At 33.9% G+C, this 22,105-nt stretch overlaps 2 protein-coding genes across 2 annotated transcripts; both read left to right on the forward strand.

Annotated features, from left to right (window-relative positions):
* The first annotated feature begins 5,920 nt into the window (after nt 1-5,920).
* On the forward strand, nt 5,921-8,440 carry LOC132283631 (glycylpeptide N-tetradecanoyltransferase 1-like). The gene is made up of 2 exons (XM_059785618.1): nt 5,921-6,115; nt 6,570-8,440. The coding sequence occupies exon 2, from the start codon at nt 6,595-6,597 to the stop codon at nt 8,089-8,091; it is 1,497 nt and encodes a 498-aa protein (XP_059641601.1). The 5' UTR covers nt 5,921-6,115; nt 6,570-6,594; the 3' UTR covers nt 8,092-8,440.
* A 3,346-nt stretch (nt 8,441-11,786) lies between these two features.
* On the forward strand, nt 11,787-21,785 carry LOC132283519 (dihydrolipoyllysine-residue acetyltransferase component 3 of pyruvate dehydrogenase complex, mitochondrial-like). The gene is made up of 19 exons (XM_059785476.1): nt 11,787-12,014; nt 13,834-13,927; nt 15,528-15,640; nt 15,799-15,887; nt 15,966-16,006; nt 17,576-17,631; nt 17,723-17,797; nt 17,898-17,990; nt 19,168-19,410; nt 19,542-19,614; nt 19,776-19,876; nt 20,192-20,277; nt 20,357-20,432; nt 20,733-20,800; nt 20,881-20,947; nt 21,051-21,146; nt 21,233-21,335; nt 21,477-21,572; nt 21,673-21,785. The coding sequence occupies exons 1-19, from the start codon at nt 11,976-11,978 to the stop codon at nt 21,741-21,743; spliced, it is 1,680 nt and encodes a 559-aa protein (XP_059641459.1). The 5' UTR covers nt 11,787-11,975; the 3' UTR covers nt 21,744-21,785.
* The last annotated feature ends 320 nt before the right edge of the window (nt 21,786-22,105 follow it).

Here is a 22,105-nt window from a genome sequence, read left to right on the forward strand (position 1 = left end):
AATTAAAAAATAACACAATCTTAAAGGGTTTGAGTGTAATTTACCCTTATTTGAATCTTGAATGATACGTTATTATCTCTCACAGGCCAAATTTTCAATATATATCATACGCCAAATTTCTTATATATATATATATATATATACACACGTGCGCGGGGGGTAATATGAGTGATTTTAGGCTATTTTTTTGTAAACAAAATTATCATCTTTTACAAGAGTCTAAAACGGAGTAAATTATTCCAAATGAAATCCAATTAAAAAAGTGGACAAATGAATGATTCAATACAAATAAATAAAAAAAATATTCATAATATCGTTTAATTAAATTTTCTTTTCATAATAAAGTTTAATTTAATGGTTTTTTTTTTTTTTTTTTTTTTTTTTTCTCTTGTGATTGAATTTAAATCGCAGGGAATGAAACTAACGTTTTTCAATTATCATCACGGAAACTATTAGAACTAAAAACCCTTCTTCACAACTAGTCATCTCTATTCTTCAGACATATAGAGAGAGATGCATTCCCTAAATAAATCTGTATATACTCTCTCTTCAAAAAATAAATAAAAACTTTTCAAATAAAAAAAAAGAAAAAAAAATTAAATAACAAATAAAAAAGAAAAAACATGGCAAAACCACATTTTTATGATAAAATCATGAAAAAACTTTCATGATGTTTATCGTTTTCAGGAAATATATAGAGATAAATTTATTATTATTATTTTTTGGAAAGTGAAAGAAAAAAATAAATTATAATCATTCACTCTTTGAGCATTTTTTAAAGAGTAAAAGGGCAAAACATGCATTAAAGTATAACTTTATAATAGAATTCTATTTAGGGGTATTTTCGCATAATATTATAAAATATAAAAAAATAAAAAAAAATTATTATTAGTACACTATTTCAAATAAAGAGTGAAAGTATACGTAAGGAAGTATTCAATAAAAATGTTCTATGCACCTGACCCATTAGTTTGTTTTAAATTTTAACTTTTAACTTTTTTGGACAAAAAAAAAAAAATTAATAATTGATAAATGTTACTTTTGATGAGCGGACTAGTACTTACTTTGCACATTTGTAGAAGAAGCTAAAAAGAACATTAGTTCTTAAAATTTCTGCCCTAAATGACTTTCCTATTCTTCTAATATTATTTTGAATAAAATAGGTTATGTTAAATATTCTCTGCATTATAATTTTAATTTTTAAAATTTTGTTTTTCAACGTTCATTATGCCCCATACAAAATAAAATTCTAGCTTCGGCCATGGACAGTTGTATGACACGGTTAATTTATGCGGTCATAATTAAATCAATGTGTCTAATACTTTATTGCGTGATTTTTTTATGAAACAATTAAGCATATCATCATAAGAACGTTTGGTTAAAATTTTTTATTTTTATTTTTCCCTTTTTTAATTAATTACACTTCCACCTAAGAATAGCAAAATACCTCGCGTTTAAAATGTTTATAGAAATAGTTAAATGATTTTGGAGCAGGATAAGAGTTATGATTAAAAAAACTCCATGGTTATAAGGTGGGGATGGAAAAGGCCATCCCACTTGTTTATAGTGATAAATTACAATTTTATCTTTATATTTTATTTTTATATTCAATAACATTAGGTATATATAAAGCAAATCTTAATTTATTATAGTCCAATTACTAAATACTCTTTTATATTTTCCTTATTTGATAAATTATATATATTATTTTATTTTTAAAAAATAATATTAAATCTTAAGTTACAATTGAGAAATTTATTTTATTATTATTTTTCATTCGATTCATAATATAATGAAAAAGTATTTTACAAAATTTGCCCTACCGCCATTTAATAAATAATTTAACAATGCTAAATCAAGATGAGATGGCATCCCGTGTCCCAAATCAGCGCCCTTGCAATCCTGATTCCATCCTTGGAGAAATAGATAAAGAGTGGACAATGCTTTGACATTTCTTTGGCGCTAACCCAAGAGGATTGGGTTTACATCTAATATTTCTTGTTTATAATTGTGTATTGACAAAATTGTTGAAGATTTGACATGATGGGGACAACTTTTTTTGTTTATATTTGTGTATTGATGAACTTGGTGGACATCGCAAACTATTCCCACAGTCCAAAAAGGACATTTAGTCTTTATCTGATTAAGCAAGCACTTGAAAGATTAGATATTAAACTCTCATGTTTTCATCTTAAGAATAAAAAAGATTGGGTACTAATAGAGTTAGCGGTGCAAGTTCAATGCACTTACAAAAGTAGAAGATGCTGAAAATGACATGGTTCAACTTTATCATACAAAAAGTATCATTTTTATTCTTGTGATTCAGCTGAAGCCATGGTTTTAAAAAGAGGCAGTCATAATAGAGCATTTGTTTTCTCAGCTAGGGCTTGCATAGTCTTCATCTTTTAATGAAATTTTTTATTGGAATGGTTGGTTTTGTGTGGGCCAAAAATGTGTTAATTTAATATAAGGAAGAGATGGGCTCACTACTTTATTAAACCAAACTGAACTCTTTCTTCTATATGGAAAAGTAAAGGGCATTTACTTGTCCTTTAAAAACTTGAACAACCTCTCAATTGAAAATGAGAAAATACTAATATATTATAGTTTTTGGTAAATTAGATTAAGTTGAAAAATAATATCACTTTACATTTTTTATTAATTAATTTTCTTTGTATTAAAATCTTATGGAAAATGATTGGATTTTGTTAAAAAAATATGAAAATTTCTGAAGTTACAAGATTTTTTTATCTTTGGCAACAAGTTTGGACCCTACGCAATAAAATATACAACACTACCTAATAATTTACTTTTGAACCAGATAACAAGGAATCATAAATAAGAATGACAACGGGACGGGGTTGGGACAAGTTTGGTTAAACCCAATTTGGTTAAACTCTAGTTTGCCCGTTAAAAAATTTGTCATACTAACTCCACTCCTACTCCGGGACGAATTTATAGTTACAAATTTCGCCCGCATCCATTTATTTGGATGCCGAAGTGTGTTATGCCATTTTTATTTAATAAATAAAATTAGCCCAATATACCTAAAATGGACGGATAAATAAGTTAACCAAACTTTAAAATTATGAATATTTAATATATTAAGGACACTCCTAGCAAAATAACAAGGTTTTAAAAATATTAAATATATATTTGATATATTTATATATCATGTAATAGTATAGTCACTTTTAATCTTAACCTTAAAATTAGGGATGGCAACGGGGCGGGTTTGGAGCGGGTTTCCCTAAATCCCGCCCCGCCCATTTTAATTTTTGTCAAGTCCATGCCCGCCCCGATACCCGCGACGGGTTGGATTTTCATATCCAACCCCGCCCCGTTAGGAAATACTGTGCCCCCGTGCCCGCCCCACTAACAACTTTTTTTCTCTCACTTTTTGAAACTTAAACTCCTGCTATTTAAATGTATAAAGCCTAGGAATGACACAACATAAATAAAATTATGTATCCTAATAAAAATAAAAAAAATAACATGCACATAACATAATTCAAAGAACATAATAAACAAAAATAAAAATTTAATACAACCAAATCACAAGAAGTTCTAAGCTTCAACTTCCACCATAACCAAAACAAAAGCAAATTTAATACCAAATTTACATCCCAAATTAGAATTGTAAGAGATGGGTAATTGGGTAAGTCACTAAAATAACTTATTAATATATATATATATATATATATATATATTAAATATAGTTATATGCGGGGCGGGGCGGGGCCCCTAGGATATGTATATTGAACCCTTACCCGCCCCGTGACTCTCGACGGGTACAAAATTTGTATCCATATCCGCCCCAACGGTATAACAAGTGTTCCCATATCCGTTATTAACGGGGCGGGACGAGGCGGGGCCCGGCGGGGCCGTAAAAATTGACATCCCTACTTAAAATCTAATCCTACAATAATTAATTAATCAGTTTTTTCTTTTTATATTTTAGAAAACTTGTTTCTTTTTCTTTTTCTTTTTTTATTACCATTATATATCAGAAATGACAAAACTAAACATGTTTTTAATGGAAATAAATTAAAATCAAATTGGCTAGACTTTTATTCTATATTGTTTGTCATTACTTCCAAAATATACAAAAAAAAAAAATAAAAAAAATAACAAACAAACTTGCGTATACCAGACTAATTAAGAAATTCCCAAAACATATAAAAAATTCCTTCCCATACATTCAGCCACAGAATTCGCAAAACATACAAAAGGAAAAAATATGCATATATTCGATTTCTAATCCGTTCAACCTTATAAGGTTGAAATATGGAAGGAAGGCAGTGACCCGACCAAACATACATAAAAGACAGTGGCATCTCAAAAAAATAATAAATAAATAAAACAACAGCAGCAGCAGGTGTTAGGGAAAAAATTATTGCCAATCTAATAAATCTTCCACCCACCGTAAAGAAATTATTTCAAAAGTCTTGAATTAAATTTGATTAGGTGTAACAAGGGTCATTTGTCCCACATTAGAATCGGATGGGAAAGTGATTGGATATAAATGGGTATGTATGTAACACTATCCAATAATTTGAGTTTTTAGGTAAATGGGCAAGTGTCCACCCGTTACAATTGGTATCAGAGCCAGACTTAATTTTTGATCCGGTGTCACGCCAAGCACCTGGCCCGGAAGGCGTCCGGGTGAGCATCCCGGGTAGACAGGGTGGCCCGAGCTGCAACGAGGGTGTTGCGAATTTGGGTGAGGGAGAATGTAACAAGAGTCATTTGTCCCACATCGGAATCGGATGGGAAAGTGATTGGATATAAATGAGTGGGTATGCAGCACTACCCAATAATTCGAACTTTTATGTAAATGGGTAAGCACCCACCCGTTACACTAGGTGTGTACAAAAAAAGTTGTGAACATTATTCCAAAACTGATTTGCATATCCACATATGGGGGACACTCATAGAGGGTTTTTTTATATTTAGTAATGGTGTAACAAGAATCTTCTCATGTCAATTGCTAAGAGTTATCTTTATTTAATCATATAATTGATACACACACATATTTTATTTTGTTTGAAAAATATAAAAAGTTTCAATCCTAATAGTTAAGTAATTAGAGCTCACGACTCTTGTCATGAGTTAATGTGTTTCCAGAATTTTAATTACATAATTTATCATTAGAATGGATGAAGTATGGGAGTAAATTAAAAAAATAGGACTTACTTATTTCTCTTTAGCCACGGTGAATTGTTGAGAATTTTTTTTTTTTTTTTTTTTTTTTTTTTTTTTTGATTTGGTGGGTAATGAAGGGAATGGATTTATTTTTTCAAACGCTATTGGTTTTATTTTATTTTTTTCCAGATATAGTTGCCTTATATGTTTCAACCTTCTATGGTTGAAGGGAAGGAATTTTTGTATGCATATAGAAGAAAAACCTAACCAATTTGGTTTTAGTTTATTTCTATAAAAAATGTGTTTAGTTTTGTCCTTTCCTATTAATAATATATAATGGCAATAAAAAAATAAGCAAGTTTCCTAAAATATAAAAAGAAAATTTTGATTAATTAATTATGGTAGGATTAGATTCTAATATCAGGATTAAAAGTGAGTATACTACTCCTACTCACCAGGGAGAATTTATACAATTTTTAAACGTACATATATAATTGGGGCGGGGATGAAACGGGCATTAATAAATCCGCCCCGCCCCAAACTTGTTTCAAATTTTCAATTATTATATCATGCTTATCTTAAACTCATTTAGGAGGTTACTAAATCTACCCCATTAGAGCGGGCGAAAGCTCGAGGAGTGGGAGGAAATTGTCATCCGGTTTTCGATAGAGAGTCCTTTTTCAATAGGGAGGACGGGTAGCCGGGTAGGGCTGCATCCGACCCGTTACACTTCCCCGCGTGCAATGTCCACGCTTTCTTTTGTTTCCACCATCTATTCCATGAAACCATCCACAGCTTCGTATTTTCCAATGCTTCATTGTTCACCCCTCTTCTCTCTATAAAAACCCTCTCTCTCTGACTCTAGTTCTCATGTGCTTACCTTCTTCCAATACGTCCTCAAACCCTAGATTTCTATAGCCGACCTCGGACGGTAGCACGGAGTAATCGCTTCGGAGAATCTAGGTCGCAGGTAATTTCAGTGAAATTAAAATTCAAACCTTGCAGTCTCTCTTTGCTTAATGTCTACGTTCTATTTTCGCATTGTTTTAGATCTTAGCAATTTGTTGTTTGATTCTATATAAGCAGTTTTAGAATATGTATATAGTAGTAATTATTAAGTCAGGGAAAATTTAGGTACTTTACATAAACAATTAGAAAATCTTTAATCGTTCCTGTTATATTGTTTGGTTTCCGATTGATATATGATTGTGGTAGCCAGATGATTGTATTAGATATAGCTGAGTAGATGGAGAAAAATCTTAGATTCGAATACACTATATACATACACGTGTAAATTTTATGTGTGTGAACGTATTTTTTCCCCTGAGTTTACTTCAGCAAACAAGCTGAAGTTATACTAGAGTTGGAGGAATATAGATGGTTTTACCTGTTCTTAGTTTTGATTGAATCATATTTTCTTACAGACCACAACATTAAAAATACTGCAAAATGGTTGATAACCATTCAACCTCTGATTCTCCTGCTGAAAACCAAAACCCTAATCCTGGTGGGAATTTAGCTTCTGAGAGTGACATCACAACTGATGAACTAACCCGAAAGGTTCAAGAATCTCTTTCTCTAGCAAAGACACACAAGTTTTGGGAAACTCAACCTGTTGGGCAGTTCAAGGATATTGGGGGAACGAGTTTGCCTGAAGGCCCAATCGAACCTCCTACACCCTTGGCTGAAGTCAAACAAAATGGGAATTTAGCTTCTGAGAGTGACATCACAATTAATGAACTAGCCCGAAAGGTTCAAGAATCTCTTTCTCTAGCAAAGAAGCACAAGTTTTGGGAAACTCAACCTGTTGGGCAGTTCAAGGATCTTGGGGACACAAGTTTGCCTGAAGGCCCAATTGAACCTCCTACACCCTTGGCTGAAGTCAAACAAGAACCTTATAATCTTCCGAATCTCTATGAATGGATTACTTGTGACATGGATTCTGAAGAGATGTGCACAGAGGTTTATAACCTCCTTACCAACAACTATGTCGAGGATGATGAGAACATGTTCAGATTTAACTATTCAAAGGAGTTCCTTCAATGGGCACTTCGCCCTCCGGGTTATTTTAGGAGCTGGCACATTGGAGTGTGTGTCAAAAGTTCAAAAAAGTTGGTTGCTTTTATTACTGGGGTTCCTGCAAAAATCCGGGTCCGGGGTACTGTTGTTATCATGGCAGAGATTAATTTCCTGTGTGTTCATAAGAAGCTTAGATCAAAAAGACTTGCCCCCGTTATGATTAAAGAGGTAACTAGGAGGGTTCACTTGGAAAATATCTGGCAAGCAGCGTATACTGCTGGGGTGATTCTTCCGACACCCATGTCAACCTGCCAATATTGGCATAGATCTTTAAATCCGAAGAAGCTTATAGATGTAGGGTTTTCAAGGCTTGGTGCGAGGATGACGATGAGCCGAACAATAAAGCTGTACAAGTTACCAGACTCAACAGTCACTCCTGGGTTTAGAAAGATGGAGCCCCACGATGTTCCTGCAGTTACACGTCTGCTTAAAAATTACTTGGGTCAGTTTATCGTTGCACCTGACTTTGATGAAGATGATGTGCGGCACTGGCTTCTTCCAAAGGAGAATGTCGTGGACAGTTACCTGGTTGAAAGTCCTGAGACTCATGAGATCACCGATTACTGCAGTTTTTACACACTTCCCTCATCTATCCTTGGCCACCAGAATTACTCGACTTTGAAGGCTGCTTATTCTTACTATAATGTTTCTACAAAGACTCCATTGCTTCAGCTGATGAATGATGCTCTCATCGTGGCAAAACGGAATGATTATGATGTCTTCAATGCATTAGATGTTATGCAAAATGAATCTTTCTTGAAAGAACTGAAATTTGGACCAGGTGATGGGAAACTCCACTATTATCTCTACAACTATCGGATAAACCATGTTTTGAGACCATCAGAGCTTGGGCTTGTGCTCTTATAGTTTGAGCTCTGAAATCCAATTATTGTCACCAGTAGAAGCAAAAAGGTCAAGTATGCTGATTGTTTAGTTTCAAGGTAAAGTCTGATACCCTGTTATACGTTATTGGCAATCTATGTTAGATTTTTTATTTTACTGTTTCTTCTAAAGATAAATTTTGAGAACTTCTCTGAGTCTCGTGGGCAGTTATTTAATATTGAGCTTGTCAGTATTGTTAGAACTGAGAGAATTTTGTATCTCAAACAATTATTTCATTATCTGTTTTCTGCTGGTTTAACATCTCATTTGCTGGTCACCATACTTGACCAATTCCCCATGCAGTAGTTATGATATATTTCTTTTGGTCGGACAAGTAGTTATGAATTCATTCTGGCAAATTACTATTTCTTCCAGCTGATATGATTGCTCTAAAATTCTAGTGCATATATGAACATAATTCTATCACTTATTCTAGTGATTTTTATTTTGTTAAGATGGCAAAAACTTTGAGGAGGGCTAAGATTTAAATGAGTGTACTGGGAAATGAATCAATTTTTGTTCTTTGATGTCATTTTGACTGGAAATTCTGTTTCTTAGCCCTCATGTTGACAACACTTTGTTCAGCACATTGATATTGCTTATAGCTACGTGCTGATATAGTTTCACATACACTGTGAATCTCTTAAATGGGTCTGTCCTAGGTTTTGCCATATATATACACACACACACCAATTATTATAGATTTTTGTCAGTTCAGATGGTAGAAACTTTGAAGGGGGCTGAGATTTAGATGAATGCATGAGGAAAATAATCTAAATTTGAATTTGTTATTTATTTGGACATGTAGAGCCCGTTTGGCATGCGATATGTTTTAGGCATTATGTTTTTGGTCAATACCAAAACAACCGTTTTGTTGTAGGAGTGTTTTGGGTAGAAATTGGAACCATGTTTGGTAACGAAAAATTGTTTTGGGAAATTCATAAATTTGCTTTAGTTATTCCGCAACAGCACTGAAACACACAATATCACCAATTTGCTGATATTGGTTTGTGCCAAAAAAATTAGATATGTTATGAACTATTCCAAACCAATATCAGTCGTCCCAAACATGATATGGGCCCAAATTTGAAGACCAATATCAGAAAAAAAAAAATATCATAACACATTCCAAACAGGCCCATAGCTTTTAACATGTCATTTTTTGAGTCGAAAATTTATTTCTTATTGTGCTTCGCCCTCTTGTAAACTACATTTTGCTTATCACATACTTGAAAGTTATTGCTTCTAACTATGCATCGATAAAGTTTCATATACACAACAAATCTCGTGAATAGAGCTGTTTGAAAATCATTCAAAAAACTTGGATTTTGTTTTTATCGGAGCATTATATACATTTTATAATGATCCTACTTTATTTTCTTAGAAATTTCAAAGTTGCATCAGTCTCATTACACTAGTAACTAACGGCTCTTGTCATTTGTGGCAGTGTGCTTGAAGCATGCACATAGTGAAAGCCCCCTCTGTAAGAATCATGCAGTCACATAAACCCAGCATTGTTAAATTGAAGCCCATGTAGGCTGCTTAATTAGGGGTTGATTACCAATATCTGGATAGTCTCTAGAGAATTAACAAATTAGAAATCGACGTGGTCTATGATACAAGACTTTAAATTTATTAACTGTATCCCAATGGTAAAAGAATTGTTAATTAAAAACTGAAAAAAGGGGGAAAAAAGAGGGTACGGAAATCTGATGCTTGTTCTTAAATCTCAGTTCATAGTCGCGCTGCAAAGCATATCAGAGGTTGGCAAGGGTTGTGAGAACCTAAGCTACATGAGTTTGGGTTTGTATGATGAGTTTAGGTATATGTCTAGATGTTTTATTTATTTAATTCTAATGGAAAACCGTGGAGAAATTGTTAAATGTTTATCAGAGATGTTTAATCGTATGGCTTAAATCAATGAATTTATGTGTTTATTAATCTACTTTGAGGATGCAGATACTTTATATACCATCCTGTAGGCCCTTTTTTCCCTTCACCACTCTTATGATACTGATGCACAATTTAGGTGAAAGTACACTGAAACCCCTCAATATTCATGATTTCCTACTACACATGATTGAATTCCAAAGTCTCCAGGGAAAGTTGAACTAAGTCTCCAGGGACGGTTGCGTGGGAAAAATGAAATGGGAACAGAATGTGGAATGAAATGGAATGGGAACAGAATGCAGGTTACCTAGCATTTCTTTGGGATATGCGAATTGTGTTTCTGTGAAGCATGGAATTACATAGATTTGGAAAGAAGTTTCAAAGCATCCTATTTGAAGCATAGTTATGGCAAAACACTCTCAAGAGCCAGCCAATACGCGCCTTTTATCGGTAGCTTCATTATAAATGTTTTTGATATAACAGCAGAAGAGGTTTTTAGAATTCCTTCCATTTATCTTAATCAATCAGAGTAACGGAATATGAATTTATCTTGACTCTGCTATCTCACTTCCCTTGTTTTCTTTTATGTTCTTTCATATTCGTTTTTTCAGCTCCAAACAAAGGAAAATAACCGATTTCTTTTCCCCTCTTTTCTCACTTTTTTCTCCTTCTCTTAATTCCATACCAAACTGTCCCCTTTATTCTCAAAATCTATAATTGCAGATTAAACTAAAATTACCATGAAACAAGGTTTTATTATAATGGAAACCTATAACTCATTAGTATCTCCGTTGCCTTTTAAAGTGGATGGAGATATTTCCGTGAATGGAGACGTTCCGTAAAACAAACGAGTTCATCAATTTCTTGTCAAGAAAATACAGAAAAGTCTCAATGGAGGCCATTCCGCCTGAACATCCTCAACTCATTGTAATAAATCCGCTTATACCCAGACCTGAAGTCCATGCCTTTGTGAGCAATGACAATTAGACCTCTATTTGATACAAGAAAGCCGAGTAATCCTCCTTTACTTCATTTATCGAGCTTGCAAGAGAACAATTTCACCTCGTGATTCGTGAATTTTTAAAAATAAACTACACACTTTGGAGTTTGGAAATTCACTTGGAACCACCTTCAATTTTTTATTTTTTTTTCCTTCTAACAACTGCTTGATGCACGTGTATGAATCATGTGATGTTGGAATATGAGGAGCTCTAACAGGCCCCACATTAACATCTTCAATCAAAAAAAAAAAAAAATCTTACATTTTCAGTCAACGAATCAAGTAACACTTTTACATGATAATAAAAATGTATTTTATTAGGATATAAATACTTTCACAAAAAATAAACATGGGTGAAATCACTTACCAAAATTGAATGGGCAAGTCAAATATTTACTCAATACAATACGAAAGATACAAAAAAATATTTGTTTGAAACACTATTTTATGTCTAAAACCCTTTTTTTTTTTTTTTAAATGTTTTACTCTAAACAAAATCCTTTCAAACCTTATGATTATATATACGCTACCTCTCTCTCATAAAAATATTTTTTTGGAAAAATATCAAAGAACATATAATTAATACATTATTCTTTTTTAAAATGACTAAATTAACTATATGTTATCTAAGTTAAAAAATTTAAAAGGCATATATGAAAAAGTGCATTTATATTCTCAACATTTCAATTTAGAATTTTGTTTTGTTTTGTTTTGTTTTATTTATTTAATTATTATTATTATTATTATTATTAAAAAAAATTTAATAAAAAAAAGAAAGGGGAACCCCGAACACTCTTCCACCTAGAGAAGAGGAGAGATGAATAATATAAGTAAGAAAAGAAGTATAGTGTGGCTGAACACGATCCTGTAGTCTGTACAGATCGTGATTGGGTCACTTTGGAGCCCTAATTCCTTTTACAAATACAACCCCAGATTTCGATCGCTGAAAAGTGTTACTCTGGTTTTTGATTTCGGAATCATGACATACGCGTCTCACATCTTCAGTCACTCTAAAAAGGTACTGATCATCTGTCTAAAGAAATTCTCATTTCTCCTCTCTCTCTACACACACATGTATGTATATCAATATATGTATCGTGGTTTACTGATTGGTATTTAATTCTTGCAGCAATTGGTAAGATTACATTTGTATACATATATTTGATGCTCAAGGCAGTTGTGACTTGTATGTACTTTGGCATTTTAAGTGTCACCTGAATTTATGTTGTAGGGTAATCAGAGGACTTGATAATCTAGACCTAGAGGTGGGTCAGTAGATCTTACAGAACTGATTTAACTATTTTAATTAATTTCTAAATTAAAAGAAATTTAAACTTCAAAATCTAGCAGACAGTAAAAATCATATGTAAACTACAAAAATTTAAAGCAATGAAATAATAAACAACAAGCAACAGATTTTTATGTGGAGAAGTCTAGAAAGGAAAAAGCATTGGATGTAGTCCAGACTCCAGGCAAACCAATTCGCTATCAAGAAAGAAGGTTTACAACTCAGGGTAACATATTTCTACTCCAAGAATTCTCTAGGTACCTCCTTGACAGTTGACACAGAAGACTCCAAACTTTTCTTTCGAAAAAATTTCTAGGCAATGCTTCTGCTTGTCAACAACATTTGCTCTTTACAAACCTACTTCTCTAGTGAATCGGTCTGAGCCACTAGTTGTACAGGTGTCAATCTAATTGTGGATTGAACTTTAAGTGTTGAACTAATCTTGAAGTATGCAGCAATGGATGCCAACACATATGGATACACTCACCAATACTTAGTATGGTAAATGTAAAAGAAAAATATGCACTCACAGAAAACCTCACAAAAATCTGAACTCAATGAAATTCGTCAACATAAGTCCTATTGACCTAACAGGGAGAATAACGGAGGCTGTCCCTCCTTTGGGGCGGGTTTGTTTCCTTCAAGTACCCGCAATCACTCTCAAACTATGGTATTGACAAACCCAAGGAGGATGTTTTTTTCTCATGTCCCCATGACTTGAACACATGATGTCAAGAACAGGCCTTATGCCAACCCAGCTATCCCGTTTGGATAAGATCTTAGATAATTAACAACATTCTATTTTCAACAACCGTTAGCTTTAATTGCATATCCACACACATTTATCTATGCATTCTCACACGAATGAACATTCATCCATTTGTTCAATTTAAAAGCATTTTTTGCATCACAATATATGTAACACGACATGGTGATATTCATGTTTTTGAGTCTTGAATGTTGAGTCTATGGTCGACTGGTCCATGAAGGTCTCATTCAGTTCAGCTTGTGTTAATAAATAACGTTTTGCACACATGGTTTGTAGTGTCCACTTTCAATTGCTAGTTAACTTAATATCATATATAGTTAGTCATTAATTTGATTAATATATTCAGTTTTGCAAATTTTCATTACCCTGGTATAAGCATGTAGTTAAGGTTAACCAAGTTGGCATTGGTTGTTGGTCTTCATTGTCTATAGGCTCCATCTGGTTTTGTGTTGTCAATTTCAAAATGATGCCCTACCTCCTGCTAACTGATGACATGTGTCTATGCAGTAGTTACAATGCCAATCACAAGTAAAGCAGGGGTTCCTTCAAATAAATAAATAAATAAATAAATATATATATATATATATATATATATATATAGAATTTTTGGCGTTGGTTTATAACCACACACACGCATTTGATTTTGTGTATGCTTCTCAATGCTATTTGTTTGACACCATTCTAGCACAACATCTATGAATTTTATGTTGCTTGGTGTTACGCCTTCCTTCTTTTTGCTTTAAGATTATTTTATTATGATATTTTGTATTTTAATTACAGTTTAGAAATGCTCCCAGCTTACTACGGCAAGAGCATGCCATCCTAGTGCGTTGGTTTTCCAATGGTGTCCGCCCCTCTATTAATATAGGAGAAGGTAAGTATCTGATCCTCGTTCTTGTTTATTATAGGTTAGATGTCTATTTGTTCCATCTACTTTGTATTAACTAGTTTTCTGTATCTAGCTGATTTTGATGAAATTAAAATCTAGTTTTATGAAGTTTAATATCCATCTATGTCTATAAATGATGTTCATCTTTAATGTCCACACGATATTTTTTTCTTTTCTTTCCTGACAGGAGGCAAGATTTTTATAAGGAATGAATAATTAGGAGAGAAGAAAGAGAGATCCTTCCTCAAAGAGAAAATGCTAATAAAAAAAAAAAGAGAGAAAGAATTAAAGAATGCATTAAAACAACTCTGATCAACCAAAGAGGCCTATTAATCCTCAAGGAGGACAAAATTTACCTTTAATAAATAAACAACCTTAAATGGCATAGTCTTTTGTTTTCAATTGCCCCGTGAGGGGACCAACTAGTTCTTGGTTCTATGTGCATGGTATAACTAGTTGAAGAGTCCAATCCAAAGTTTTGGAAGATTGTACTTTTACCAATTATTGATTGGATAAATACTAGAGGTATCTTTTTGTAAAACAAAATGAAGAAGATGAAATGTTCTTGATAAATAATTCCTTAAACAAAAAAAGAGAGTAACCTAAAATTAACGTTGGGGGTGGCTTTTACTTGTAAAAATTATTTGTTGAGTCCTTGAGTCAGGAGAATGCTTGCTGGTTGCAGCATTGAAGAGTTTGAGCTCCCTTAGGTTCATCTGTATGAAGCATGGAGGCATTTAAGGAGTTGTGTCGGAAACATGTTGGATATCGACACTAATTAAACACTCCCAGAGACACGTTCCTCACATCTTGGACGTCTCCATAATAAAAAAATAAAATTCTTAATTTCAGACACTACAATGCTTTTTGAACATGAAATAACATGTGACCAGTGAACCTTGAATGTTAAAAAAGGATTTTCTTTTAGCATACAAGAAAGTATAAATGCAAAAAATTCAAATCAAGGCTTTATGCAACAAACAAAAGATATAGCAAAGGTTTATTGAAGGAGTGGGCTTGGAGCAGAAAAGTAATCATTAAATTACATAAATATACATAAACCTATTTACATACAATACACATATATACCCAAATATATGTTTTATCTATGTTATGTAGTGCTATATGATACAGGAGTGATTGTAACTGTATGATATATAAGCTATAATTTCTTGTTATAGTCATAGAATATATATTCTTTTATAATATAATTTATATATAAGAAACATATGCTTTATTGTTGTGTCCTCACAATGTTCATGTCCTACATTTTTTAACATCTTCTGTGTCAACGTGTTTGTATCCATCGTGTACATGTCCTGTTCCATGCTTCTTAAGTTAATATCTTATGATGACCATTGGAACGTTGCACGAATTCATGTTTTCACCAGGTTCATCTGGCATATAAGGCGTACCAATGTTCATTTTTGGTTAGTGACTACATTATCACCTACTATTCATAGTATTAATATTCTGAATATATATCCAAATTGGCATGATAACTGCTATTCTTGGTTGTTTTTTATGCTTGTTTGTTTTTAAGCCTTGTTTACGTTTGGTCTTAACCATTTTGGTTATTTCCCAGATAATTTGAAGTTTTGCCAATATGATAATATGCCTGGAGAGAGACGTGCGTTTTGCAAGTCTTCCACTGGATGCACTCGCAGCTATAGAGCAACAAATCTTGCCATCGTCAAGGTGATTTCACCACTCTTCCTCTTCATCATTGTCATTGTTTGGCAGCATTCTTTAGACTTGTCTAATCCATTGCATCATTATTTGTTGTGGGGATATATTCATTACCCAAACTGAGGAATCATTGTTGCAGGCTAACTATAATGCAACATTTTGTGTAGATAGGAATACAGAATGAAAATGTTTCGAGGACGGCAAGTAAAATGGAAACGCCGACAGCAGGCTTGGTGTTCCACAAAGTGTTTTCATGGTAAGTTGTGTATGATTGTTTTAAATCTCTAATTTTCTTATCTACTCGTACCTGATTTGTTTTGTTCTTGGGTATCAGTTTACAGGTGGACACAGTGAGAGGTTATTCGACAGATTCAGGTGGAGTTCATTATGCCATTTGGTTCTTATACACCATTGTTGATTTAAAGCTCTGTACTTATAGTTTTTCTTATCTTGTGATTCTGGAAATATAACAACTTGAGTCTGTCTATTAACTGTCTTATTGATATAGCCATTTAAATATAATCAATCGGATACCTTTTGTCTTCTTGATAAGATTTGAATATTAAATCTTTATTTCTTTTGCATGATGTGGTTTATGTTAGCACTTGAATCTAATGAATCTAGGCATGTAGCTTATCATGTTGGAATCAAATTTTGTCATCTTATTTTGCTTTCCGTAAACTATAAAGGTTCTATTAAAGGATGGATGATTTCCCAAAGCTTTGTAGTGTTAAATAACAAAGCTTGCTGTAGCACCAATATTGTTTACTCTATGTTACCTAGACAATTATGTCTGAGTGTATAGAACAATAAAATTGAACACTTCAACATGTTTTGGGTTAGATGGATGCAGCACATGTTGCTCACCTGCACCCAGCACCATTGCAATTTGCAGATTTCACATGACATTGGAATAAATGGTTTTGACTGGTTAAATCATTGTCATTGCAGACGATAAAGACTAATATATTGCATCATCACCCTCTTTATTTTTACATGTCTCTCCATTATATACATTTATGTGCTTATATATACTTAACAAGTATATGTATATATAGTTACAAATATCGCCACCAATCTTAAGTTTGAGTGTGACCGGACACTCTCAGAGGAGGATGTGCAGGTTCCTCATTGCACGAGGATATTTGTATCGTACTTTTCAAACTAGACATATGTATTTATAATAAAGCATGATGGTTTACATCTCTCTCTCTCTCTCTATATATATATATATATATGTTTATACAATAGCTTGAAAGTATTTGGAAAAAACCAAATCCTATCAGCTGCATTGTAAACAACACCCTAATCACCACTGCCCTTGAAACCATATGTATAATTGGATTATAGTCAAATCTTTTGGGGGATTGCTTGTCAAATTACAGTTCTGCTTGTCATAGTTTCCTAGATACTAATGCAGGAATGACATTTTTTACCCCTCTCATTTCATAAAATTGGCAGTACTTTGTTATTCCAAGGCCTTCGATCTGGTAGTGTCTAGAACTTTGTGGGTTTGTGGGGGCATTGTTGTTGGGTAGGATGAACTGTTTCTTTTCATGGCTAAAGGACCTTGTCACCATCTTAGCATTTGATAATAGAACTGCTCCAGCTGTTGCAAGTTTGGTTGATGAATTTCTTCGATTTTCTTGCTCCATATGTAATGATGTTCTTTTTACTTTTATGATCCATTTCTTTCTCAAACCTTCCTCTGTTATTAACAAAGTTTACAATTCAAATAACAAGGAACTGGTATCACAGTTTGGTTATTGTCGTGAAGTATCTCAATCTATTTTATTGGTGAATCACATAAATTTTCCTTTCCTTTCCTTTTCAAACTTTGGTCCTCTTGTCATTTAAGTTTTTGTTCAAATAAATCTTCTTTGTTCTTGTAATTCATAATGATGTAATTTCTCATCAAATCAACGATTATGTCAAATTTTGCAGGCCTTCCCCCACACCAGGAGATTGGGATGCCTTCTCTTTCACCAACAATGTCAGAGGCATGTAACATTGCAAAGCTTAGGAGAGCACGTTCCATGCTAGATCTACTGTTTTTCTCCAAAGTACTAATTCTCCTCCAATGAAATGCAGGGTAATATTGCAAGGTGGTTGAAAAAAGAGGGTGACAAAGTTTCTCCTGGTGAAGTACTCTGTGAAGTTGAAACAGTAGGGATCTTGCTTTGTCTTTGTTTTTGCAGTTGATAAAAGTGTTTGTTCATGTGGCAAATTAACTGATATTTTACATTTTTGCCATTTAATATCGAAGGATAAAGCAACTGTTGAGATGGAATGCATGGAAGAAGGATATATTGCTAAAATATTACGTGGAGATGGAGAAAAAGAAATAAAAGTTGGTGAGGTACTGATTTTATCTGGTATTAAGTCTGGTACGGTCCTCATTATTTCACATTTCTACAATTTTGTTTTATTAACAATTGAAATGAAGTAGACTGAACAGAGGAAATAAATCTTGGCCTTTACCCATGGCACATCTCACATGTCTTCTATCACAGTTTCCCCCCACATCATAAGGAAACTTTGGTTCATATTTTGTCCGTCAAAGAATGTGACTAAATTAGCCAAAGATGCTTTGTTTCTACTGTGTAATCAATTCTATCTAATCTCTTTTAGTGTGACTTTGTGAATCTTGATTGTGGATACACTATACTTAATGTTACAATTTTTTCATTTATTTATTTTATAGAACACCTTTTATATGTACACAGGTCAGGGTTTCTTTTCCTAGAACTGTGACCTGCATTCTTTTTTGGCTTTCCTTTTTCCTTCTAGGCACTTTAAAATTGAACTGGTCATTCCTTGTGGTTCTTTCATTGCTAAACTGTGCACATGACCAAGCTTTCTGCTCTGGACATTTCCTCAATTGTTGGAGTCATGTAACTTAAGATGAATGTGTTCATTCTAGTCATAGCTTTGTCTTGCCACTCATCCATCCTGGAATCCTAATTTAGCTCTGCTCAAATGCGTGGACATGTTTCCTGATTTCCCAACATTTGGTGGAATGAAATAAATAGCTCTCTGGCCACCTTATAGAGACTTTTTTTTTTTTTTTTTTTGGGGTTGGGGGGGGGGGGTGGTGTGGGGAAGGGAGGGAGGGAGTGGAGTGGGATGGGGTACATTTTGTCAAACCTTGTTTCCCAACATTTGGTGGAATGAAATAAATGGCTCTCTGGCCACCTTATAATGAAATAAATGGCTCTCTGGCCACCCTATAGAGACATTTTTTTTTTTATTTTGTGGGGGGGGGGGGGAGGGAGGGAGGGAGTGGAGTGGGATGGGGTACATTTTGTCAAACCTTGTTTGAATTAGAGTTTTTTTTTTATATTGAATATCCTAAAATGAATTATCTTATTTGTAACTCTCTCTTTTATTGGCTGGAGAGGTTTTTTTTTTATTTTATTTTATATTTTATATTGAATATCCTAAAGTGAATTATTTTATTTGTAACTCTTTATTTTGTTCACTGGAGAGAGAGTACTATCTTGAAATGGTGGAACTTTATATATGTTTGCCTATAGGTGATTGTCATAACTGTTGAAGATGAGGAGGATATTGCGAAATTTAAAGATTACAAGCCTTCTACATCAGGCACTGCTCCTCCAGCTAAGTCCCCCCCTGTCTCCGCCCCACCTAAAGAAAAAGTAGTTGAGGAACCTGTCAGTTCAGCAGAGCCAAAAATTACAAAGGACAGGGCAGCTCCTCCTGTAGGAGATCGCATTTTTGCTAGCCCTCTAGCAAGAAAATTGGCTGAAGATCACAATGTAAATTATAGAAGATGCTGCCACTTAAGTTTTTTGTTGAAACAGTTTTAGTACCTTGGATAGGATACAACTATTATTGTTGAGCCTGTAAATGCATGATTTGATGTATGTATACATTTCCTTGAACATAGATACCTCTCTCGAGCGTTAAAGGAACAGGTCCTGGTGGACACATTGTGAAGGCTGATATTGAAGATTACTTGGGTATTACTTTTTGCTTCTGCATCTATTTTGTATATTGAGGGTTTAATGCTGGGCTATATTTGTTAGTTTTAAGACTTAATGCTGCTGTTTTGTTTTCACATGTATTATAGTCATCCAGCTGATATCATCGTATTTTCTGGTTCTCCCTCTCTTTGATGTAGCTTCTCATGGCAAAGAAGTTTCAACAGCAGCCCATAAGGTTGATGCAATGACAGCTGCATCTTTAGATTACAAAGATATCCCTCATTCTCAGATAAGAAAGGTAGATTTGAAACTCCCTGTTGTCATCATCATATCCTAGCTTTATTCTAACAATTGAGGCATTGGATGTACAAATTCTTTTATGTTGATCTACTCAATAGGGGCCTAACTTCCTTTAGTTAATGAGATCTCAGATTTAATGTTAGAATTTTATATTGCTCTTTTTTATTTTTTGGCATAATCAAGCTTTAGGGGCCTAACTTCCTTTAGTTAATGAGATCTCAGATTTAATGTTAGAATTTTATATTGCTCTTTTTTATTTTTTGGCATAATCAAGCTTTACTTCCTAAATTTAATTCCTGGTGTATCTTCACAGGTGACAGCTTCACGATTGTTATTATCAAAACAAACTATTCCCCACTATTATTTAACTGTAGATACATGTGTTGACAAACTTATGGAGTGAGTATCTTTCCACCTTCTGAATGATATGATCCCACCAAATCTTTTGTGATGATCTGAATTGCTGCTCTTTCTGCAGTTTGCGGAGCCAACTAAATTTATTAATAGAAGCTTCAGGTGGAAAGAGGATATCCATTAACGATCTTGTAATAAAGGTATCAAATTCTCTTTGCACAATGAAATGTATTGCTGAGTCTCTGAATCAAGTTGCTTATGAGCATAGTTTAATTAATGGTTGCAAAAGATCAGAAACTTAGTCTTTGTAGTAAATTGCCCTCCAAGAGATTAGGGTGATTCTGTCCCCCAACCCCAAATGTCAGTAGTCATTAAAATGGTGCACAACTACGAGATGATTTTGAGCATCTCCCTTATTTGGATGTTTGTGTTATGATTGGTTCTGCTGATGCATTATAATGGTCTGTTTCTCGATCTGATAAATTTAAATTTTATGGCAGGCTGCTGCTTTGGCTCTTCGGAAAGTTCCTCAGTGCAATAGTTCATGGACCAATGATTATATTCGCCAGTAAGTATTCAATAGTGGACATTATAATTGACTCAACTACACCATACTTTATGACATCATTTCTATGGCAAACAATCCAGGTATCATAATGTCAACATCAATATCGCGGTGCAAACGGACAACGGGCTGTTCGTCCCTGTCATCAAGGTGAGTTTATTGTCCCAGTTAATGCCATTGAATAATATATATGCTTGGAGATTTCTATTTTTATGGTAGCTAATATCTCAAAACTGTACTGTGGGATGTGTAGGATGCTGATAAGAAAGGTTTATCCAAGATTGCTGAGGAGGTCAAGAATTTGGCCCAGAAGGCCAAGGAAAACAGCTTGAAACCAGAAGACTATGAGGTGAGAATTATGTCTTATGTTATCATTTATCTGCAGTTGCTGATTGTCTCATGGTATCAGTACATCATTTAGCATCCTCATTACAGGGTGGCACATTTACTGTGTCAAATTTGGGAGGGCCCTTTGGCATCAAGCAATTTTGCGCTATAATTAATCCTCCTCAGTCAGGCATTCTAGCAGTTGGGTCCGGTAAGATTGCCACTTTATTCTCTCTCCCCCTCTCCCTCTCCCTCTCCCTCTCCCTCCCCTCCCCCTCCAACCCTCCAAAGGAAAAAAAAAAAAAAATTAAAACAATCATGATCACCATCGTCTTTAAAAAATTTTGAACAGCTGAGAAGAGGGCTATACCTGGATTGGGCCCTGAGCAATTCAAGTTTGCTTCCTTCATGTCCGTGACATTGAGCTGTGATCACCGTGTTATTGATGGTAAGTTGATCCATGAAAACGTTCTCTCTCTTAAGCCAACACTGTCTAACAGCGAATTTGAGATATTAAACCCTAATGAATTGACTTGTACTTGGTTTAGGTGCAATTGGTGCAGAATGGCTGAAAGCATTTAAAGGCTACATTGAGAATCCAGAGTCAATGTTGCTCTAAGTCCAATAATGTTTCTTTTTTCTTTTCTTTTTTTTTTTTTTTTCCAAATATCTTTTTTCTCTCAAATGTGACATAAAACTGATTTTTTCTGGGCTCTGGAATGTCTTGGCTTGAATTTATCACTCATCTTAGTGTACTTGAGAGAAAAAAAGGTTTAAATAGTTAATAGAATAAAATGGGGTTTGAGGCAGTGGAACTGAATTTTGCTCATGTAGAGTGTAAAGACCCATTGTATGCTGAAAAACATTTTAGCGAAACAAAGGATCTTTTCCACATTGCAAGGTGAATAGATATAGAAATTTGTTGCTCTGTTATGTGGTTCTAAGCTTACAGTGATACTTGGAAATGACAATTAGGAAATG

The sequence above is a fragment of the Cornus florida genome, unplaced genomic scaffold, assembly GCF_030987335.1.
Source record: "Cornus florida cultivar Cherokee Brave unplaced genomic scaffold, ASM3098733v1 CherokeeBrave_3.0.0_Hap2_Chr11, whole genome shotgun sequence".
Taxonomy (NCBI): domain Eukaryota; kingdom Viridiplantae; phylum Streptophyta; class Magnoliopsida; order Cornales; family Cornaceae; genus Cornus; species Cornus florida.